The sequence below is a fragment of the Hippopotamus amphibius genome, chromosome 6 (genome assembly GCF_030028045.1).
Source record: "Hippopotamus amphibius kiboko isolate mHipAmp2 chromosome 6, mHipAmp2.hap2, whole genome shotgun sequence".
Classification (NCBI taxonomy): Eukaryota; Metazoa; Chordata; class Mammalia; order Artiodactyla; family Hippopotamidae; genus Hippopotamus; species Hippopotamus amphibius.
The window spans coordinates 163,865,270-163,890,272 of NC_080191.1; the positions used below are offsets into that span (position 1 = coordinate 163,865,270).

The 25,003-nt window shown below is 41.5% G+C and overlaps 1 protein-coding gene across 3 annotated transcripts in view; it reads left to right on the plus strand.

The window, feature by feature from the left end:
• Positions 1-25,003, plus strand: part of TPRG1 (tumor protein p63 regulated 1) — a 144,520-nt gene that overhangs the window by 16,595 nt on the left and 102,922 nt on the right. For all 3 annotated transcript variants that reach the window (XM_057738126.1, XM_057738128.1, XM_057738127.1), the window contains exons 2-3: positions 12,146-12,376; positions 22,042-22,133. In XM_057738126.1, coding sequence (XP_057594109.1) covers positions 12,146-12,376; positions 22,042-22,133 — 323 coding nt within the window. The remainder of the gene's footprint in view (positions 1-12,145; positions 12,377-22,041; positions 22,134-25,003) is intronic.

Here is a 25,003-nt window from a genome sequence, read left to right on the forward strand (position 1 = left end):
AAGTTGACAGGTACTATATGATAAGCTCTGTTATAAAGATAAATACAGTCTACAAGGAGAGACAGTGGAGAGGCATGTAACTCATGATATTGACCAAGGAAGCCAATAGGTGCTTTCTAAGCTGAGACAAATAAGGGAAATGGGAGTTAATCATGTAAAGGAAATGAGCAGGAGCTTGGTGAATTTATGAGTCTATAGGTAGAGTAGTACTGCTGAAGCATAGGGCATAAGTGCTGCTGTGGGGCAGGGAAGCTGGAAGAAGAAGCTGGAAAAGAAAAGGGAAGGAAAAAACTCGGTAGGACATGAACTGGTTAGTAAGAGTTAAGGTCATGAAAGTCTTGCCCTCCACGCTCAGGAGTCAGTTTTTATTTAGGGGGCAGTGGGGATTCACCGAAGGGTAAGTGGCTAATGACACAATTTGTATTTTCAGAAGACAGATCTTCCCTCTGTGTGCTGCATACATTTGAGAGAGTAATATTGGAGAGAAATCAGTTAGAAGACCTTTATGATGATCCTCAAGAAATGAATGAAGGCTGTGGCGAGGAGTGGAGCAAAGCAGGGAACTCAGTAGCTACTGAGGAATTAAAAACTGTAGGACCAGGTGACCGATTGGTCAGAATCAGGCAAGAAGAGAGAATCAGGCAGTTTTCTGGCCTGGGCAACTGTATAGCTGTGATCTCCTTCACTGTGCTTGGAACAAAACGGGGGAGCATATTTACGGGGGAGGTAAGAAGATAATAAGTTCATCTTTGGACAAGAAGAATTAGAAGTACCTGTGGGCCAGCAAACTGGACAGATCTAGTAGACAGCTGTGTAGATGGATTTGGGGCTTGGGAGAGAGGTCTGACGGTAAATGTAGTTATGGGAGTCATAGATCTACATATTATGGTTAAACAATGAGAACAAATGGTCTTAGCAAGGGCATTCAGAGTGATATCTGGCAAGCATCCGCAAAGGAGGTATAGGGGTATAGTTTCCATGAAGGAAACTACAAGTCATGAGCCAGGAAGTAGAAAACTAAACAAAACAAAACTGAGACTCTGCCCTTCCAAGGAACAGAAGGAAACAAGAGTTTCAAGAAACATGAGTCAGCAATCAACAGTGCTAAAGACACCAAGGACAATAGAGAGTGGAAAGTATCGACTTAAGTCATAAGAGCTTTGTGGAGAATATTTCAAAGATATGCTAAGATCTGTGGATTAAGGTGTGGATGAGATAAAATGAGTAACAGAAAGAATGCACCATTTTTTTTTTTTTTGAGAAGCTTAGTCATGAAAAACAAGAGATCCATTCATCCTTTTGGACTTTAAGTTCAAATGAAATAAATGTGCTCTTTGCCTCCTGTCAAGCCTTTAGATATCCAGACAGAGTCATCAGAGTCCTCCACTCTTTCTCTCTTCTCAACCCAGTTTCTCCAGTTCCCTCCGCTGTTCCTCCTGTGATACAGTTAGTGGTCACTCACCACGATAACTTCCTTCTTTAGAAAAGAGGAGGGTCATCTCACAGGCCACGGGTCCAAATGACCAGTCTGGTAATGGAAAAAGAAGAGGGAGAATTTGAAGAGCATCTGTTGATAATGTGAAGTGTCTTTTTATTAATTCACTTAACAAATAGTTTATCGTGTGTTGGATGTATACCAGGCCCCCTGACAGAAGGAAATGATGGTTTGTGTGAATTTCAGAGTGGTATCTTCAGGACAGCTCCTCAGAGCCTGGCTCTATGGGGACCAGAGGGAGCTGACCTCAGACTCCTGGAGAAATGAGTCACCAAGCAAGTTCCTCTTGCTGCACAGGTCAGCTAAGTCTTCCTAGAAACTGAAGGCAATGAAAACAGGAAAGAGGGGCCTGAAATCCTGGTACTTCCTCTAACTTGCTTTGCGACCTGAGGTAGCCATTCCCCTGATCCCATGGGTGCATCTGGTTTCTTATTCGTCATCTGAGGTTGTTGAGTTAGATGGTATTTACACTGTCTGGCAGTGATTCCCTCATGTAAAGCCAACCGAATATTCACTTTGAGAAAAATAATCCTGTCCAGGTGCCAGGAATGTGGTGTTTGTTGACCTATGGGTGTGTTTATGTTTATGATACTTCATTGGTCTGCACATTTATGATTTTTGGAATGCATGTCCTACTTCACTAAAAATGTTTATAGTGAAAATGTCATTAAAATAATAAAGGCTATAGTTTTTATTTGCGGGAAAAACGACTGTTGTCAGCATTTGGATGAATGTCTTTCCCTGAATTTCATGAAATCTGTACGTGAGAAGTCACAGTTGGCCTAGCAGGAAACCCAGGCTTTGGGGGCGACTTCCTTAAACAGAGCTCCCAGCCAGGAACACCTGGTTGAGGAATGCAGGCTAGTGCCCCTCCCTGGCACAAGGATTCATGCTGGGTAGGTAGTAATTCCTGGTAGACAGAATCCACACACTCCCCTGGGATGTCCCAATAACTGGGAAAGACACTGGCTCGAACTTTTAGGCATTGTCACCATCTCGTTTTTGAATCAGCAGATTCAAAATCAGGGATCTTATTACTTTGGAGAGAGAGAAAAAAAAAAATGGAGCTGCTGCAGGCTGAATTGTTGGCCTGGGTTGATTCTTTTCACTTCTTTGCTCCTTTCTTTTTCACTTGTACTGAAAAAAAAAAAAAAAAATTCAAGTGCTTATAGGACCCCAAAGTTCATTGTCGGGACCAATATCTTAAACATGGTGAATGCCTTGCATGCTTCTTTTTTCTTTCTTTGGAGCGTATGGGGAGGCTGTTGATTTAGGCGTAATCATTCTCCTCTCCAGGAGGATGCCACCACTTTCCTGTCCCCTCTCTGCCCCTAGGCCAACTGCAAAGTAGACGCTTCTGCTACTGCCTGAGATGTCATTACCCTTGATGTCTGGCTTATAGGTTGGATCCCTTCTGCTTTTTAATTTTTTTAAAAAAAATTTAAATAAATTAAAAAAAATTAATAATTTTAAAAATTAATCTCTTTTATACATATTAGCGTATATATATGTCAACCCCAATCTCCCCTTTCTACTTTTTTAGACACATCTCCCCGACTCACAAATCCTTGTACAGGTTTATATTAATAAGTATCTCCAGAATTCATCTTGGTGGGGAATTCCATTAATTTGGGGATGTTAATGGGAGAACCTGAGAGACCTGGCTATATGGATGAAATAGATAAGTATTTCAAATAAGGAACACACATACAAAGCAGAAATCGCTACCCTGGACAGAAAGAAGAAATGGATGAATGGGGCAATGTTGGACCATACACAATGTGACTCCCCTCTCCATGACTGCTCTAAATCTTTAAGGAAGTTGTTAATTCCTTGAAGTTCTTGAAGCAGGTGGAATCTTAACAGTGCTGCTCCCAGACTCTGCCTCTGGGTTGACTGTGGGGGACATATCCCAGCAGGAATGGAGGGGAGATGGCAGAGAGAAGGGGATACAGAGGACGTGTGAGGAGGATTTCAGAGTTTCATCTTGTCAGAGAGCCACAGTTTTGACCAAGAGTTAGCACCACCTCAAGGGGTAGGGGCTGGAGGTGGGCAGCTGACGTCTGACTTACATGCACCATATTATCCGCCGTCCCTCAAACACACCCTTCTCCTCATACCTCACCCCTTTGCACCTTTGCCGGGAATGTCCTCACCCATCTTCTGAGATGCAGTCAGCTCTTGGAGAGAGAAGTCTCTCCCATCTTTCTGCACAGCTCTAAATTTCCACCCTCTCCAGCCTCTTTCTCCACTCACCCCTGCTACTCCCATCTTCTGTTTCCGTTGTATTTGTGCACTTTCTCCTATTCTGACTCTATCACGTTAGTCTGTAGTTATCCACTTATGTTTCCATCACCACCACTAGATCCTGAGCATCTAAAGATGAAAGACTGTGGCATGTGTTTTGATGTGTGTCTGAGTGTAAGTGCATGTGTACAGAGCTATTTCTGTTCCTGCCTCACAGAGCTTCATTACTCAGTCCACAAGCATTTACCGAGCGCTCATGAATGAGGTATGAGATAATGTGCAAACAACAACAGATCAGCCCTAAGACTTGCCCTCAGACCTCAGACCTAACAGAGACACAAGCGAGGCATCCATCCATCCATCTGAGAACTAGTTCTAAGTGCCTGCTGTGGACCATCCCATGCCAAGGGTTGTCTCTAAGTTGCTCATAGCCCAGGAGTGCAGACAGGAGAGTAAAGTAAATGGTGATTCCAGAGCAGTGTGACAAACACTACGGGAGTCACGAACTCCAGCATCATCGTAACCTGGGCTGGGTGAGTGGTAGACGCCTTCATGGACACGTGCCACGTTAACTTCAAGGGACCTGTTATCTCACCAAGTGCTCTAGGCAATATCCTCATCCTAATCAATTCTTTTCGGTATATTTTTGAGAAAACCCCTCTAAAAATTGATGTTTTGTGTGAGAAGCTCACACAAACCTCTAAACCTTTAAAATTTTCGCTTCTTAAATGCAAAAATAGTATTGAGGCTCTAGCATGTCTCTGGCCCTGGCACGGGTGGGGTGTCAATGTTCCACTGTGGGTGTCCCTAGCATCTCTGGTCACTGTGCGTATCCACTTGTGTTAGAGGTAAGTCACAGACAGGCCAAACACCCCAGAATCTCCAAATTCACGACTGCCATCACAATCCTTTTCCTTTGCCCTCACAGCGCTTGAATCACAAGGAACCAACACGCTCAGCTGGAGAGGGGCTAGGGGAAACCACATTGAACAGCCTCTGTTACGCTTAGATCTGGAATCTTCCGGGCACTGGAGCAAAATTAAATCTTGTGGCGTGATTGAGCTCGAAGGGATAATTTAGTCCAACAACTCCGGACTTCAGTACATTTCCCCCCAAAGGAAAGCTTCAGAAGCCCAGAAACAGATGCATGGATCTGTTTTGATTGAAATGGGTTAGTCATTTTCAGAAGTGCATATTTGCCAGTCATAAATGTCTTGCCCCTCAGTTTGTAGATGAAGGACCTGCCGTGCAGAGGATGGGACGCCATTGCCCATGGTTACCCAGTGAGGGAGGGAGGGAGTGGAGACCCACATTTCTTTATAACGGCCCAGTATTCTCCCCTCATCATCCCTGCCCCCCCAGCTGAGTGAAAGCTCAGGTAGCAGAGCAGAGGGCCCTGCCTGGCAGAGGAGGGGCTGGGAGGGAAGAGAGCCTTCATCAATTCCACTTTCCCCCGGGACACAGAGCAGCCCTGCTGGCATGTTATCACTAAGGTACAAAATGTGAAATTGTGAGGAATTGTTTGCCAATTTTCTTATCTCAGCTGGCACAGAGGAGGGCTTGCTGGAGAGTTTCGAGGTGCTAGAGTATTGTTGTGTATCCACTGCACACCCCTTGGCTGTTCTCACAGAGAGACTCAGGAAAGGCTGCGCACATAAATTCACATAAATTACCTTTATGAAATGTCAAAATTAAAAGCAGATTTTCCTTTTGGGGCTGTGCCTCGAGAATGTTAACCCCTTCACGTGGGTAGAGATGTCACCATCAGAAAAACACAGTTGACGTCTTCGAATGCAACCCAAGCCACCGGAACTAACACTCACATTTCCTCCCCAGCCCAGCACTGCCTCACCTGCAAGAGGGTGGCAGTTCTTGTTAACAAAACATTGACTTTTCTAAGCTACTGGTCGGCCCACAAATATTCCTCTGGATACTGTATTTTTAATCCTCTGGTGGCCGTAACTTCATTCTTTATCGTCTTTAACTTTTAAAGGGGATGCATAACCCATCTGGGTCTCGGTTTCCTCATTTACCAAATGCGGAGGTTAGAATAGATGGGTGTTTCCTACCGAGGCATTCTATCTTTCCAAGGATCCAGGGAGGTGGTAATAGGGACACTCAAGTAGCTATTAATATTTCAAAAACTTTGTGCAAATCACAGATACCTGCACTAGAGTTGCATAGGATAATAAAAATAAATCCCATGGAGGCTTAATGGACATCCTAGGAGACAGTCATGGAAAGTAAAGGAAGCAAGGGAGAGACTGGCTGTGCAGGCTCTCCAGGGTGACAGACAGCAGGGAGCCAAGAAGGACTTCTTAAAACTAGATGGACAAAGAGGAAGAGTCGTGTTGAGGAAATGGAGAATACACGGCCCTAAGAAGGGGTTCACCATGAAACAGGGCTGAGTTTTACCAATATCTCTCTGTATTGTCAGTCCTGCTTTCTTGATCAGAAATATGATGCTTTTTGTTATGTCCAAACTGTTCCTTATTAAACTCTAGTGAGAAGGCAAAAAAAAAAGTCCCCTAACTCCCTCATTCTTTGTCTCCGTCTGGGGTTGTGACCACTCAGTGTGGCCAGCGACCCCTTTCAAGCTGATTAGAAGTTCTCAGGGATTTATGCATCTACTTCTCTGGGAAGCACATATTTATTAGAGGTTGACTATGCTGGATCTCCCTTTGATTTTAAGAAAGCAGAAACAGTTATTTTAAGATTATACAGTTTGTCTATAGGACAGAAATCTTTCAGTGCATAGTGGAACAGAATTTTCCAGGATAAGTGTTACCGAACCAGGTTCATTTTGTCTGACGTGCAGCAAGTTAAAATGCTGATGCACTGAGGTTTGCAGCCAAGAGAGGATCTATTCAAAAGGCAGCCAGGGAAGGAGATAGGAGAACTGCGAGTCTCAGGCCTGCCTCCCGAAGGCAAGGGGCTCTGCGTATTTACGGGATAAAGCACAAGAAAGTGGGACCATCTGAGGTGGGGAGAGCGTGGGGAGTGTGGGGAAAAGTGATCGGGAAAAGGTGCAGTACTCGACATTCCGTAGATGTAACTTGACGACAGGCTTTTGCACGTTTACAAATGGAGGTGCTTAGCATGATCTGAGGATGGAGTCTTAGCCCTCTGGCATTAAAGGTCACCAAGTGGATGGACCCTTGCACGTGCCCAGTTGGAGGGTCAGTGGTCCTATCCAGTCCTAACCAACTCAGCTCGAACTGGACACAACTGACTCCAAGTTCCCGGAAAACAGCTCAGGCTAACATCTTCTCACTTAGGCTACGTGCTGCTCAGAAGACAAATCTTGAACAACCTTGATTAGTAAAGGAAGGGGAAATGGATTTGGCTAATGATTACCCACGGTTTCATAAGGAGATTGGACAGTGCTAGAATCGGGGGTGCTTCTAGCTCTGATGGTCTAGTGGGCAGCCCCAGAATGCAATATCAAGCAAGGAACGTGAATAGTAAGATGCAGGTTCAAGTCAGGTATGACTTCTGTGGGCCTAAAACTCTTGCTTTTGTGGAAGTCTCTACTATAATAATATCGCTGTTCAAACTTGTGTTTCTATAACTATAAATAGTTCAGTATCTTATTACTTACTTATTAACAATCTATTTTGGTCTTTAGGAAAAATGTAATAGATTTTGGGTGGCCTACAAATTTCACTTTTTCTCTGATATGAGAAAAAAATGAAAAGTTTTTTTGATCATGAAATTTAATTTTTCCCTTCTGATTTTAAAATACATGAAAACATTTCCTGAGCCCCTACAAGTTTGGTGGACCCAGGCATTAGGCCTCCTGTGCCCAAGGATGAGTCAGCCTGACGCCAGATGAGGAGGAAACTTCACCTGCAGTGCTGGGTGTGGGCTGCTGATGCGGAAAAGATGAGGAGAAGCCCTGCTTTATGGAAGCTGTATCTTCCATCTCAGGGCAAAGCAAGGCTGACTGACTGCAAACCTTTGGCAAAAGTGTCTTCAGTTTACCAGTGCATAAGTTTGATAACTACTTCTCTGCTTTTCTTCTAAATGCTACAACTTGAAGCAGTGAATTACAGTCCTGGAGTCTGATTTCGTGTTTTGATTCTTATTTAGTGATGTGACCCTGGGCAAGTCTTTTACATCAATGTTCCAAAATTTGAAAAATGAAGGAGTTGGACTAGACAATAATTCTCTAAATGTCATTTATGCCCTATATGCTCCTGAAATATTCTTAGAAAAAGTCCCAGAGAGATAGATGAAAGTGTGTACAAAGGGAGGCAGGTATGCTTAGACCAGGATCCAGAAACAAGTTATTTACTGCACTACAATATTCAATTTAACTCTGAATTTGCTGGAAGCTGAGAAATGTGGAATTCTTATTGTCTGAACAAAGGAAGGGTAGCCCTTCTTTACATATTTATTTGCCATTGCTGGAGGAGGTCATCCAGAGGACGTGGTCGCTAGTTGATCAGGAAGTGGACTGGGCAATGGGCGGCTCCTCACCCCCTGCCCTGTCCTTGCAATGTACATGGACATTTCACCTCCTGTTCCCACAGTGGCAGCCCTTTTCGAGGACACGGTCTTGAGAGAGCAATGTGGTGTTGAGACCATCTGGACTGAATATGTGACTGGACCCGGTTAAAGCCTCTCTATAAACTTTTAAAATTCTGGTAGGCAGGTGTGGAGGTCTCCTCACCTTGAGGCTGCCCAGGAAAAGCCTGGTATGTAAGTTCCCTTGCTTGGGAACCCAGTCACCTACCAATCTGGAGGGGTCTGCTTCTTTCTTTGGTCTCTTCTTGCCTTTTCTTTACAGAGGCCAGTTTCAGATTTTACCTGGCAAGCTCCTGAGTTTGTGGAACAACACATTTACTTGTGTATGTTATTGTTTATTATAAAAGCAGATCTAACATGATTTAAATTAAAAAAAAAACACAAAAATTCATTTGCTATCAATCTATCAATAAATCTGTTACTGAGTCCAGGCTCGTTCTGCTTACTGCAAAACAGGCCAATTAATCAGAGACGAGTTGTTGAGGCAAGGAATATGACTTTATTCAGAAAGCTGGCAGACTGAGAAGATGGCAGACTAAAGTCTCAAAACTAACCATCTTATCTGGGTTTGGGTGCCAGTTTCTTTTATAGAACAGAGAGGTGGAGGAGATGAGGAAGCAGAGGAAGAAGGCCATCAATTTGCAAATGTCCCCTGGAATGGCCATCCCTGGGGAGGGGATGTGTTCATGTCTATTTTCTCGCAGCCATCCACAGGTGGACAAGGTCAGGATGTTTCCTTGAACAAAAGCACATTGGTTTAACATTCAGGCAGAAGAGCAGGGTTCCCTGAGGCATTGTGTATAGACAGTATCCTTTTAGTGAACAAAAACAATGGGAAGCAAAGGTTAAAGTAAAAGAAACAGATCCAACATGTAGTCAGATTTGGCTCTGGGCAGGTGGTGCTGAGGAATGGAGGGGCTGCTTCGATGCGTGGCAGTCATCTCGTATCTGGGATGCTGTTGAAGAATTCACGTTCGTTTTCCTTGCAAAGATGTCCCCATGACACACAGAACTAGAATCATTCTGGACAGAGGTGGCTGTGCTCAGTTTTTCCACTCTTCCTGGCTGTCAGAATTTAACTGGACCTGAGAGTTTCCTTCTTCCCAGACCTCAAAAGCTCAGTCTCCAAGTGCTTCGCTTCCCTTCCCTTCCCCAAGTGTTTCCAGAGAAGACAGCCTGAGGGAGAGGAAGTGGTGCTAATTAAATCCTCCCTCTGTTTTCCAGGCACTGGAGCCTTTCACAGATGTCTGTTGTTAGGCTCCAGTTCACAGAGTTCTGCAAATACAGAAGCAGGCTTTCCTTCCCCAAAGGCACAAACCTTCCTTCACAGGTTACAGGGAACTCTAGAAACACACTTCCTTCCAACAGCCACTGTAATAGAGGTGGTAGACCTGCAAAAATGGAGCACGCAGCTGCCAGGGAGGCCACAGTGCCTCAGTGCTCCCTCTCTCTCTCTCACACACACGCGAGCACACACACACACACACACACAATGTCTCCTGCCTTTCCTTGCATGTCCTTGTATTTCTCACAGGCCAGTAGCCTAAAAAATTACCCTAAAACTCAGTGAAGCCCTTCCTGTTGTAAGACAGCCAGCACCATGGTGGGCTTGTTGGACTCAAAGCATGGCTGGGCGTCCTGAGTGGGAGTCCAGGTGCTGTCACTATCCAGTGTGCCCCGGGGTGGTCCCACCAACTCTGGGATCCCTCGAGAGATGGAGAAGAAACCATCCTTCTAAGGTTGCTGTGAAAATCGGAGGAAATAACCTGTAATGTGATCGGCAGAGGGTTTTTCACTTGTGAGTCCCTCACCAGCTGTGTTCTCCCTCCACTCAAGCCCCTCAGGGTGACTGTGTTTGTTTCCACTTGCCTGAGACAATGCTGGTTTCCTCCTATCATCCTGACGTGATCCGTTGATAGCAATTTTTCCATGCTCAGAAGGGTCCAGGATTAGACAATAAATTATATGCTCATGCTATTTTTTTACCTCTCTTGAATACTCTATTCCCAGTTTCAATCACCTAAACTTGCTGTGGGGAGGGGCCCCGTCTCACTTTCTGTTGTTTCGTAAGAGCGAAGGAAATGGAATTTGATTTAGAACGCCGCGGCAGCCCTGACACGGAGATGGCGCCTCCGGTTCCCCGGTGATGCTGGGTGTGAGACCCCACTCCCTTGCAGCATTGGTGGTAGCGGGCTGTGGCCAGAACCATGTGGCTTCAGCCTGAGGGTGGCCACTCGATCGAGGAGGCTTTTTGCTAAGCTAGCATGTACTTTCTATTTCGTTTTGCTTTGTGTTACCTCTTTATATTTACAGAATAGAGATAAATCGATTGTGCTTCTATTTAAGTCAGATAAAGTCATTGTAAGGAGCCAGACGTATGAAAACAGAAAATAGAAATCATTTGTAACCCTCTCATCCATAAATAATCATTTTTTTTAATTGAGGTAGTGTTGGTGTACAATACTGTATGTTTCAGGTGTACACCACAGTGAGTCATAATTTTTAAAGGTTATACTCCATTTATAGTTATTATAAAATATCGGCTATATTCCCTGTGCTGTGCAATATACCCTCATAGCTTATTTATTTTATGCAGCGTGCTGGGTACCTCTTAGTCCCCGCCCCTGTCTTGCCCCTCCCCCTTTCCCTCGCCCCACTGGTCACCACTAGTTTGTCCCAGATAATCATTGTTAATACTTTATTTTACTTCCTCTTAGATTTTTTCTAACCTCTGTCCTACGGTACGTGTATATACATATGCAAGTCCAGGTATTAGTTCTTCCCTTCCTCCCTTTCTCCCTTCCTTCCTTCCTTCTTTCTCCCTTCCTTCCTTCCTTCTTTCTTTCTGAATTGTAACAAATTTGAATAATATTATTCATAACATTTTATAACTCATTTTTTCCATTACCAGTTTTTTTGTGGACATCATCCCATGGTAAAAATACATCCTCACATTTCTAATGACTACATTCTATTTGCTGTGCAGTCGGAGGTGTCTTATTTAACTGGTTCTCTGCTGATGGATACTCAGTTTCACTATATATTTTTTGGTATTAGATGCTCTGTTGTGTGAGGGTGTAATGTTGCTATTATAACACAATGTTTTGCTATTAGACATAAAGTTATGTACTTTTCTACTATTAGACACGATGTTGTAGTGCACAACCTTCTATATTTAGGTCTTGGTATTTGTCTAAATTATTTCCTTAGGATACGTTTTTATTTATTTATTTATTTATTAAAAATTTTTATTGAAGTATAGTTTATGTACAATATAAGTTACAGGTGTACAATGTAGTGGTTCACAATTTTAAAGGCTATATTCCATTTATAGTTATTATAAAATATTGGCTATACTCCCAGTGTATCCTTGAAGATACATTTTTAGAATTGCAGTTTTGCAGTTAAAAATACGTTCAGTTCTAAGTGCTTTTGTGCCCTATTACTACCCAAGAGGTGCACAAGAAGGGGCATTATCATTGCTTTTAACTCTTCAATAAGCTTGCAGGCTGGTATGTTTTCAAGCGAAAGTGCTGCGAGAACTTGAAGAGAAATTGCCTGATGATGATTCCATACTGCTGTTCTCTTGTTCAGCTTCCTGTCCCCAAGAATAAAGATGGGGAAAAGGGAACTACTTGCAGCTTCCTTTTCTCTGTGCAGAGGGTCTTCACTTCTTCCCCCTGGTAAATGTCTCTAGAGGACTGTAGAGTCTGTGTTACTGCCCTGCATCTACCAGTGCCTCTGCTGAGTTAATGTGTGGTGGGTTTGTCAGTTTCAGGAGCATCACTTGTTCATTATGGACTGCGTTGCCATAGCTAGAACAAAGGTGACTTTTTTTTTTTCCTGAGACGATTGTTTCTTCCTTCGTTTTAGGCTGAAGAAATGTCAACAATTGGGAGTTTCGAAGGATTCCAGCCTGTGTCTCTGAAGCAAGAGGGAGATGACCAACCCTCTGAGGCTGATCAGCTGTCCACGGAGGAGGGTGACCCAGGCACGGTCTCAGGGCCAAGGAGGATTTCAAGGCTGTCAAGCGTGACTGAATCAACGCTCTACCCAAATCCCTATCACCAGCCTTATACCTCACGGAAGTACTTCGTTACACGGGTAAAATCATAAAACCATTAGTGTTCTTAAATACTATATAAGACTTCTCCTTAAAAATATCCTAATATCCTTCCATATACCACATGTTTTACCAACTGTTTTCACCTTTATCTCGTGTAATAGTCCAATAACTGTGAAGTAGGCATCCTTCTCTCCACTTTATAGGTGAAGGATCTGAACTTCAGAGAAACTTAAGGGTCTATTTTTGACTATCAGATAGTATCAAGGAGAAGCAGGTCCTCCAGCCTCCATGGGTCTTTGACTCCTCAGTCCTGTATTCATGCTAGACCTGACCCCAATAAATTAATGGTCTATGGGGAGAGAACCAGACTGGCTAGAATATAAAGCTGTGAGCCCAGAGGGAGTATTTGTAGTATGTTTGGAAAAGACACGGGTGATGGAGTGGAAAGGGGTGCTGAGAAAGGGCTAAACCTCAAGGGTGTGCGGGGGCATGCTGGTAGAACAGTACGGGGGCAGGCACTTTATCCCAAGTCTGTAGCTGCAGTCTGGAGCTGAGCTTCTTCCCTGAGCATCAAAGCAGTGAGCTCATAGGCTGCGATCAGCTGGAGGCAAAATTGCGGGTTGTGCACTGTGGCAGGACCACTTGATTTTTCAAGTGTACCTGGAACATCTCTTTATTGAAATTTTTTTTAGCTCAGCCTCCTAAATAAGTGGCCAAGAGTTTGAAACTATTTATAGTGCTTTAACAAATGAACCCTGATTTGTTAGCCTTTAAAATATACCTTTGGTTAAGATAAAGTTGTAACTAAAGGGACTGTGTGTGTGTGTGTGTGTGTGTGTGTGTGTGTCTGTGTGTGTTTGAAGATATATACCCATATTATCTGTATTCAGTGACTCACCTGTATTCAGTGACTCACATGTGCAAAGTGCTTTGGCACGTTCCATATGGTGTGTGTGTGTGTGTGTGTGTGTGTGTGTGTGTGTGTGTGTGTGTGTGTGTGTTTGCATATGTAAAGCAAATGGCTTATTTTCCAAGGTATGTGAACTTCATTGAATATGCAAAGTTAAGTTAGAAGCTATAGCTGGGAAGGAAATCAAAGCATCCCTTAAAGTGTCCTTTCCTTTGATAGTAATGATGTATCCATCAGGGTTTGAGGACAGAGCAGTGATGAATGATATGAAATAAGGGCTTTGTCATTGGAAGCTGGTACAATTAAGAGAGCTGCCTGAGAAGTCTGTGCAAAGCTGTTGTCTTTGCATTTGATGATGGGTCTAAAGTTGCTATAGGTCGACCAATTGACCATTGTGAAGTAGGAACAGGGAATAGGGAAAACCTGGAACCTGCATGGTAATTGGAATTCCTTTTGACTGAGTAGCACTCACCATGGAAAAATGGAACCTGTGTTTGTCTCCCACCAAGTTTGAACTTGAAGATGTCAGTCACTTTCAGAAGCCAGTGCCCTTCTCCACCGAGATGCACAGGGAAGGAGGATCTAAGGGAGGAGGCCTGACTGTAACAAAAGGAGCCGTGGGCCCAGGGGCTTCCCCCACCTTCCTCCCACACCATCTAGTAAACAGGAGGTTGGCAGCTGTGAACGTGAGCTGCACTGGGACCTGATTATTCTGCACTGGGACCTGATTATCCTCCCCTGATCTTCATTCAGCAAGGAAACACGACTGATGTTTCACTTCTGCCTTTCCAATCTGACACAAACATCTCTTGTGGCCAACACTAATGTGGAAGCAGACAGAAAAGGGAATTCTGGAAAATGTAGTTCTAGCTTGGCTAAATTGACTAAAGCTATAATAGAGCTTTAGATTGTGTCAATTGTTTATTCCAATAAATAATTTTTATTCCAATTATTTATTTATTTCTTTGCTTTTATTTGTGTGGCTCCATGTAGCTTATAAACTACAGTCCCCTGGAGCAGCAGTGTGAGGCAGGCAGGAAAGGGCTTATCATTATTGTTTTAGTGGTAAATGTATTGAAGTTTCAGAGGAGTGAAGTCACATAATATTAGTGTAAGAGCTGCAGCTAGGCTGTACATCTTCTGTCGCTAAGGCCAGTGCTCTCTCTACCATAATGTACAATTGAACATGTGGCCCCTTAGGAAAGGTTTTCAGTGATCGACTCTTATTCCTGTGAAGAATATCTTCTCCATCAGGTATATAGAAAACAACTTTACGTTCTCAAGAGCTTTGGAAGGAGGACCTTCTAATCTTATCAGTGAGTCTGAAGTGGACCTGAGGACTCTTTAGGAGGTAGCTGAAAGGGCTACATTTCCGAGGCAGTCAGCATTCACTTTCCTTCAGATCAAGAGGCAAAATATGAAGAGTTTTTCTAGCATGTGAGTATAATGAATGTGCTTTAATGCATGTGAGAAAATGAAAGTACAATTGTTGGCTCGATTGAAACATAATGATAAATATTATTTTGAATAAATAAAGGAATAATCTAGTTTTACTACCTTGTAAACCACGAATCGGCTGATGTGCTGGTAGCTGAGGAAATGGGAGGAGATATATGTATGTATGTATGTTTGCATGTGTGTGTGTACGTATGTGTATATATATAAAATATTTTTTCATATATATATAAATTTCCTCATCTTCAAAGTATGGATAAAATACCAGTTTTATATGGGAGTTTAAATAAGCTAATTTTAAGAGTTCTTAGTAGAGTGTAAGACACATCTATTAACTTTTCATAAACAGCATCTCTTGCTATTCTAAATGCTTTCTTCCTCTTTTTTATTGGTTTGGCATTCACATTCTGTTATTGGTAATAAGAAATGATATTAAGAGGCCCATGACCTCAGCATGACCTCTAAGGTGAGATATAAATGTAGACGTATAGGGTCTGTAGCAGGAAAGAGGTTCAAATGAAGAAACTCATTTTCTCAAGGGATAATTAAATCAGACCAGGGCTCTGAATGACTCAGATCTATGAAACGTTCATCATAAGGTATCACTTCTTAGAGCCGAAATGAAGTCTACGGATGATGTGGTCCAGTGCTTCTCAGTCCTTATTGTGCAAACAGATCACCTGGAGAGCTGGTTAAAATACTGGTCTGATTCAGTAGGTCTGGGGTGAGGCCTTAGATTCTGCATTTATATGAACTCTCTGGCAATACTCATGCATTCTCTTCTCAGACCACACTTTGATTGCTAGTCAGTGCTCTCATCTTCAGAGAAAGCTAAGGCTCAGAGAGGGGCAGTGGCTCACCCAAGGTCCTAATAGTTAGCACTGACTTGGCCAAGAGGCTAGTAAGTAGCAAAGCTAGGTTTAGAGCCAATGTTCCCCAATTCCCATTCATAGTTCTGTGATTCCATGCAGTGATTAAAAAAAAATCAATTTATTATAGTGTAAGAATTTTAAAGATATATGTGGCAAATTCAGAAGAGCAGTAAGTGACTGAGTGGGGAAATTCCTTGGCCATGCATTTTATTTTATTAAAGAGTTTTCAAATAATTCCATAGGAGGTGGTTTATTGAAAAAAAATGGAAAATGTGGATAAGCGAGATGGAGGTCACCATAATTCCACAGCTCAAAGTTAACCAAAGTATATGAATGTGCTTTGATACATTTTGGTGAATATACTTTCTTAGTTTTTTCCTTACATGCACATTTTATTGTGCAAAAAAATAGGATTACATGCCAAATATTTATTATGTCAATAACTATACTTTCATAATATCACTTTTAACACTCTATAACATCCTGCTGTGAAGATGTAGTACAGTTTATTTAAGTTTTGCTGGATATTTAGGTTGTTTCTTATTCACATCTTTAAACATGGAAAGGAAAGTTATTCCTTGGCTTGTTGAGGCAGGATGGAACTCAGTTTCTCAGCTGCTAGGAGTGGACACCCCATGCTATAATAAGAAGGAAGAAGAGTTATCTGAGTTTCAAGCTGGATATGTGAAGATGTGACTGATATGGACGTATGAGTCAATTTAGGACAAATGAGGCATTTTTAGCATCATAACATCATGCATTAGATCCTGCCTCTGAATACCCTGTCATAAAGGGAGCCAATCCGGTCCCTTAAACCTCTTATGTTCTTTTATGGGTCACTCTGGGTTGTTGCTTTCTTTCCTCAGGCTTCCAGCCAATTATTTATTTACTGCAACTTGCTCTTCCGATATGTCTTAGCAACATTCTTACTCAGAGCCAGGAGGGGCCTCAGAGAATATCTAATCCCACCCCTGAGACACACAAAGGAGATGTGACTTGTCCAAAGACAACCAGCAACTTAGGGGCCGTGGCAGGCCTGGAACCCAAGATTCCTGGCACTTTCCACTACCCATCCACTGCCCCTGACCCTGGACAGTGAATGAGGAGTCACTGTAATGAAGGTCGAACCATTTGGTATCAGTCTGCTTGGATAACCTTTTCCTCTTATTTTTGTTCATCTGCTATAATTGCTTAGACGTATCTAAAAATGGCCTACTGCCTTCCCTCAACAAAAGTACCCCTCAAGGCTAATAACTCGAAGTATATTATGATAATCACTTTAGTTGTGGAGAGTGATATTCAAAAGCAACTTCTCATGAAAGGAACAATACTTGATCTGCATGGGGAAAGATATATTTAAACTCCCTGTAGGACTCTACATTTGCAGATACCTTATCAGAAAGTTGAAAGCGATTAGAGATGGGGAATTATCTCTAAATTTATACTTGAGAATGTAAATTACATACAAACTAATGGGACTAAAACTATTTGATCTTTTAATATTTAATTAATGGTTCCCCATGGCCTTTTTATAGCCTGTGTTCCATTGTGAGCAACGAGACTTTAATAAGCAGGTTTGGGACTTCCCATTGTGTGGCAAGATGTCGTTGCCTTCATGACACTAATTTGGCTTTCATACTCTCTCCTTTCCCCTCTTCTCTTACTACAGGCTTCCCCATGTCTTGCTCTTGTACTGGGAACAACTAAATATATTAGTTGTATTGTTATGGTCTGTGTGAGCTTCTTCTTTCTGGTTTAAAAATTATATATCTCACTGGGCAAAAGGTTTCTTGACTCCTCTTCTCACACCAAAATCCTTTGAAGATGGTAATAAAGTTGGTGTTTCTATCTGAGGGCAGACATTTAACAATCATGAAATAAGAAGCATTTCCTTCATTTTCAGGGAAAGACAAATTTGCCTAGGCTTTACAAATCTCCTCCAATCCACAGCTGGTTTTCTTACCTTATGAATTTACCACAAAGCAAACCCTCTCTGGGCAGGATGACACCTGTAAGAGAGGGCTGATTGTGTCTAAGTACCTAGAGGCATTCCTTTCTCTCCTGTCCCCTCCTCTCACTGTCTAGCTAAGGAGTCCAGTACATGGGAAAATGTCAGCAGCAACATGAATATTGTTTGTGTGACAACTGGCCCCGGGCTAGTCTAGTTCAAGGAAACACAAGGAAACAAATATATATGTCTTTGAACTTTCCTCAGTACGTTTGTTTTGATTGAAAATTTTTAGTGCTAGACTATTAGAGAAAATACTGCCCATTATGCGACACAGTGACTTATAAATAAGGACCCCCCTAATGATTTTTTCTTAAAATTTAGAAATGTATGTGTACTCCCTTGCCAAGCTTCCTTTGATTGAATGATGAGTACATATCATTCTAGACTGCAAATAGTCTCAGAGCTAATCGTTCCATTGCAGTAATCATTTGATCCCCCAATCCTGGTACAATGATTTCCCTTCTATTTAATATTAGCAAGAAGGATGATAATGAAGTCTTTTATTCTTCAGTGTTACCAAATGTTTTTGCCATTTCCTAACAGCTCTGTTACAGTTAATGATATCTTACCCATCTAACAAACGTCTACACGGATGCATGGAATGACAAGGTGACTTAAGTGGGTCTCACAGCCAGCAGAAAGGCTGAGGTTTAAAACCTTGTCCTGGACACAAGTCAAGGTGTTCACACACTTTATGTCATTCTTGACACTCAATGGCGGAAGTTAATTTATCAGAGTAACCAATAATAATAAATGGAGGAGCATAAAATAACTGTTCCATAGACACATAACTTATATTTCCACTGGAGGTGAGAATGCAGGCAGTGAGGACATGGATAGAACTCCAGAGACTTCCAAACTATTCTATAAAGAGTACACTTTATTTTTAATGTTTAACTTTTGAAAAGGTGTACAGCAAAACAGCACCCATCCACTGTCTCCATTCATCAAGTTCCTTCCCTAACCTTAGGGAACCACTGTTAACATTCTCTCTGTATCCTTCTAGAGTGACTTTAGGCTTGTACAAAAAAACACAAATAATTATTCTTATTCATTCTCCTCCTTTTCACACAAAAGGTGGCATATTTACCCTTTCTTCTGAATATTTTTTTCTTTCACTTAATAATACATTTTGAAATCTTTCCGTACTAATACGTTTGTTCAGTTTTTTTACTTATTTATCATATTTCATTGCATGAACATGTTCCATAATATATCTAACAAGTCTCCTATTGATGGATGTCTGCATAGTTTCCAAGTTTTTGCTATTCACAAGCCAGGCTGCAAAAGGTACTTTTATACACGTCATTTTGTACATATGCAAGCATGTCTATAGTATAACTTCACAGAAATGGAATGTGTGCATTGAGGGATAGATCATTTTGATAGATTTTGCCAATTGCCTTCCATAGGGAAGACAAGTAAGGTTTTGAAAAAATCTACATTCTTTTATTTATCTTTATGTATTTTTGTCAAAGTGCCTGGTATAAAAGCATTCCACAAAATGCTTATTTTAGGGTCATTTTATTATTCTCCAATTCCACTTATAATTTTTTTCTTCTGGAAAGTATTAGTTTCACTACCAAGTTATATTAGCTTGAGGCAGATATTATGTGAATACAGGAAGAGAGACAGGAAAAATAGCCATGATGAGTCACCAAAGAAAGTATCGTTTTTTAGAAAACTTTGACCAGTGGGCCTGGTAGAGTCAGATTGTATCTTGGGGGGCTGAGGTTGATGGGTGATGGGAGAATTGTCACAGAATCATAGGAAATTTCCCTGCAGGGTAGTCTAGTCCTACCGGCTGGATCACTGGAAACCAGTGATGTTAACACAACCTCCTGTGTCAGTGGGAGCTCCAGGCATATTAGATTAGTGTCCCAGAACTTACTGATTGCATGACACACAGGTTTCAGCAGACATGGGGTGCCATGGGGTGACAGACATGGGGTGACAACCCTTTAACCAGCAGCAGAGGATGACAAAAGAGTCAGAAATCATTCAGTCCACTGGCTGACTTTCCAATTCAACAGGAGACATTAAAATTGAGAAATCAGAATCTCAGTGTAAAAGGCTATGATCATATTTTCTTAAAGATTTCCAGGAGGTTTTGATCATCAGCTTGGCTCAGAAAGCTTTCTTTCAGTCTCCTCAGTTGTCTTACAGATAAAGAAATGGACACCAAGGAAAGTTAAATAATTGTCTGTAGATCACAGAATTTATTCATGACAGATCTGGAATGTGAACCCAGGTCACTCAACTCCGTATAGCTGTCCTGTCCATTTCCTGGATGGCTTGGGCTATGCGGAATGAATTGGAAGGGAGGGGGAGAGCTAAGTAGGGAAAGGTCTGCGTCACTTACCACCACTGAATCTGAAGCAGCTTCATTCTTTTCCTGTATTTTACATGTGGACTCATATAAGGTTTTTATTAACCAGTGGACTCTGCGGCCAACACCTTTCAAAGCCTTTTATCCTATGTGAGGGGGAAGGGATAGATTGGGAGTTTGAGACTGACATGCACATACTGCTATATTTAAAATAGATAACCAACAAGGACCTATTGTAAAAAAAAAAGTTTAAAAAAGAAAAAAAAAGAAAAAAGAAAAAAAATTTAAAAAAAATGTAGATGATGTCATAGAAAAAAACAGCTGGCTGTGGGAATCTTGATACCTCCAATATTCAAGAGTCTCTAGAGATGCAGCTCAATATTCACTAGTTCACTGAAGATGGGCTTATTGACATAAGTGAGGAAAGTGATTGTGACAGCAAGGATACAGGTTTCCTGGAAGAAGTGATGCTGGCAAAAACTACATCAAAAGAATTCTCAGAGATATTTCATGGAACTGAAAGTTCAAAGTATACAATAGTGGAAGCTGATGTAAACTTTGAAAGGAGTACAATTCGCCAAGGCATAGAAAAGATGTTCTCTCTGTATAGGAAGTTATATGACAAAAAGGCACTAATCAAACTACTCTTGACATGTCTTATACAAAGAAATCTAACATGTTAATTGTTTGTGTTCCAAATGTTTTAAATTACTGTGTACTAAATATTAGTTTTACTATTGTTTTAAAAAAACAAATAAACAACCAAAAAAACAAAGCCTTTTATCATAGACTGAGAAAAGAAGCAAACCAAAATCCTAAAATCACATCACCTCTGGGGAAGAGAATACATTTGAATGGGTCCTAGCCAGGCTACTGTCTCTGTTTCCTTTTGGGAGAGAAAGGTCTCAAGCTAGGAGGATTAGGAATGTTAAAATTTACGGAAGATTAAGTGTTTAGCATAAAGCCGTATCATATAGAGAATATATGAGAACTTGTAGTGTACTTGTCCCAGGGTTGGGCATGAGACCAACATGGAGTTATAGACCTGGAAGTGGAATGTTTGGGTTTCCTGTCTTGTCTCTGTCACTTCTTAGCTGAGTGAACTTGACTAGTTATATACTTCCCTACGTAGACCCGTTTTCACACATGAAATGGCTTACAGCCCTTGGCTGTAGTGGTTCCCAACTTTGGTTATACATTGGAGTTATCTGGGATACTTTTAAAAATCCTGATGTACTGTTACGTGGATCCTGTCCACTGAGTATCTGATGTAATCGGCGTGGTGCACAGCCCTGGGGTCAGGATTTTCAAAAGCTCCCCTGGTGATCCTGATGGGTAACGAAGGCTGAAAGTAACTGCCTAGAGAACGATGGTTCTTATAGCAGAGTCCCACACCAATAGCATCACCTGGGAACTTGATGGAAATGCAAATTCCCAGGCCCCACCCCAGAACTACTGGATCAGAAACTCTGGTGACAGTGCCCAGAAATCTGTTTTAAAACACAGTTTAGGTGATTCTGATGTGCACTGGAGATTAAGAATCACTGAGCTAGAAGGTCTATGAATTTATTATGAAGACAGAGGTTATCCATTTTTAAGCTGGAGGCAGTCTCATGGTAGAAATACCTGTTTGGAGAAAGGTAGAGAAAGAGAGGCAAGGAGACAAAAAGCTCATTTCCCAGAGCCAGCTAAAATTATAGTCACAACATTGGGAGAAGCTTTCCTCCTTTGTGTTTTATTGCCACGTACTCTTCAAAGAGAGAAACGTTAGATTTTTAAAATGTACGGATTGCTAAATGCATTGAACTTCCTGATACACATTTGTTTATTAGAAAAAAATAGCCCTCTGAAAACGGCTATCAATTTCTATGAGAAAGTATGAGTAAGATTATGAAACTCTCACAGGTCTTGGATCACTTTTGGACCACCCAAGGAGAGCAGCTTAGTAAATACCAGAGTTCAAGACTAAGCTCTCCTGCAGGCAGTGCCTACAACAAATGGGTGACTCCAAGAATTGTCTTTCCTGGTCAACTTTTTTGGAGGAGTTTCTGGGATGTAGTAACTAATTATAAGCATGAAGAGGACTTAGTCTTCTCTAAACTAGGTATTTTCTTTTTCCTACGCAGCCAGGGGCCATTGAGACTGCCATGGAAGACTTGACAGGCCACATTGCTAAGACTTCTGGAGAGACGATTCAAGGCTTCTGGCTCTTGACAGAGTGAGTAGTTATGACTAAGTGAAGGGTAGTGGAGAGCTAGCCTTTTCCTTGACAACGCTGTAACAGAATAAGAGATGGCCCCGTGGAAGAATTCCTCCTAGTTACGGTGAGATAATCGATTGACATATAGAGTTGGAGAGTAAAGTTTTGTGGCGCTCCATGGCTGATGGTATGACCAGGTTTGACTTCTGCACCTGTTTTCCAGGCTAGTTGCTTCACTCAGCCATCACCGTGACTACCTTAGGTCAGGCCCTCATCATTGCTCTCAGGAACCATTGCATTAGCCTCCTAACTGATCTCTCTGGTTCCAGTCTCTGTTTCTTGTAAGCACTCTCCCTCTGACCACATCCGGCTACTAACCATCCCACTCTGGGTACAGTGGAAAGGAGGGATGGGAAAGAGGATGAATGAGGTCAACATATACAGTGTGAATTTTATCAGTGGGTACGATAACATGAACAACAAAACTGGGAGAATCATGCAGGATAAAGACAGGTCACCTGGGAGGCGGGGAGGGGTAGGTTGGGAGTATGGGATTGACATGTACACATTGCATTATTCAAAACAGATAACCAACAGGGACCTACTGTATACCACAGGGAACTCTGCTCAATATTCTGTAATAACCTAAATGGGAAAAGAATTTGAAAAAGAATAGATACATGTATATGTATAACTGAATCACTTTGCTCTACACCTGAAATTAACACAACATTGTTAATCAACTATACTCCAATATAAAGTAAAAATTAACAACAACAACAAGGAAAAACACCTGAAAGACAGGCCACCTATCCAGAGTTAGGATAAAAACCACACCTAACACTTAAGTCCTTGTCACTTTAATGAGTGCTCCATTCACCCTCAAGGCTTATCTTAGCCACAGGGGTTTTCATTGCAAAAGACACCATGAAGATGGTTAACTTTCTGTCCTACCCTAAGACTCTAGTGTCTGTGTGACCTTTTTTTCACCCACCAGGTGAATATTAGGAATGCCGTGGTCTTTACAATAATAGCTAAAGTATGCGCATAATAAGTGTTAGAGGCATCTCTTTTCTTCTGTAGAATCCATAATATTAAATGGAGAATGCAATTAGAACTCCATTTGAGATACTTAATTGATTCAGTAAGTTTTCTTGGTAATACAATCACCAAAGGTTCCAGCCGAAAGTCTCAGTAATTCCTGTACTTGAGTGAAGAATCATTTTATCTTTCACTTCTGGGTGGGACATGTTTTTTGAGTAAATTTTAGGAGGGCAACACTGGGATGTTTCACCTTCCAGTCAAGCAGAATAAATCCTCCATCAATGGAATGCAGAACCAAATAACCTATGAGTCCCTCTGTCTGATCACCAGATTACATTATGGTTTCAAATGGGTTCCAAAAATTGAATTAAAATGAACTTTTGAAAACCAACCTGACAATTTCTGAGCATTTGTGTCTTCATCCACAAATTGGAGATAATGATATACACCTGAAGAGTTGATATGAAGACTAAGCAAGATAACATTGTAAAATTCTTAGCAAAGTCCCCAGCACACAGGGGATTTTCAATGGACATCAGTGTCTTTCTTCTGTTCACAAGCACTAACCATTGGGAAAAGGCAATAGTTTTTGTTGTTGTTATTGGTAGCCTCTACCTTTTTTTCTATCTTGACCACCTCTATATTATCTCTGGGTTAGCTTTAATGAAAAGTCTTTTATTTATGTTTTTTTTCCCAGATCTTTATTATAGTATAATTGCTTTACACTATTGTGCCAGTTTCCGCTGTACAACAAAGTGAATCAGCTGTATTTATACATATATCCCCATATCCCCCTCCTCTTGAGCTTCCCTGCCACCTTCCCTATCCCACCCTTCTAAGTCATCACCCATCATTGAGTTGATCTCCCTATGTTATGCGGCAACTTTCCGCTAGCTATCTATTTTACATTTGGTAGTGTATATATGTCAATGCTACTCTCTCACTTCCTTCCAGCTTCCTCCTCCCCCCTGCTCCCCCCCACCCCCCCACCCCAGCCCCATGCCTTGTCCTCAAGTCCAGTCTCTACACCTGTGCCTTTATTCTTGCCCTGCCACTGGGTTCATCAGTACCATTTTTTAGAGTCCATATGTTAACTTTCACCAATTCACACTTTATTCCCTACTCTCCACCTCCCATCTGCAGGGTAAAGTATGACTTGTGCAAATTAAAAGCCTGCCTTGATTAAGCTAGATGTCTACTTAAATTCTGAAGGTCACATCAGAAGTAAACACTTACCTATTTCGTTTCTATAATGTATCTCATTTCATTTCTACAGTGTATCTCATTTATAAGAAAGAAAGCACAAATGTGGCCTTTGAAATCTGTGGTGGCTATTTTTGAATTCTCAAATAATAGTATCAGTAATTTCTTTAATGGTACATATTTTGTTTGGTTTTATTTGTATAGAAGTTTAACTTTTTTTGTTTGTTTGAATGTTTTTGTTCAGCGATTACAATGGCCTATGGATATCAATTGTCGAAAGGTAAATCTGATTGTGTCATCTGCGTTGAGGTTTAGCACTATAATTGTGTGCTTGATTTAACATCAACTAGGATGATTGCTAAAACCAGCAGTTTCCAGATAAATATGAATAGCTTTGCCCCAAAGACACAAGTTTTGTACCTACCTCTGAACCTAATAGGAAGCTCAAAAAGTTGGTAAGAACTCTCTGGCAACTAGTTTTCTATTTCTCTTTTGTCTTGTGGTACACATTTATATTAAGGACAACAATGAAGTGTGTATCCTCTGCATGTAGAATTTCAAACAATCATATTTGCTTATGTGCTGTCAGACTTCCTTCCTTTGCACATTGGAACTCATTTCTCCTTTTTAAAAGGTAGTGA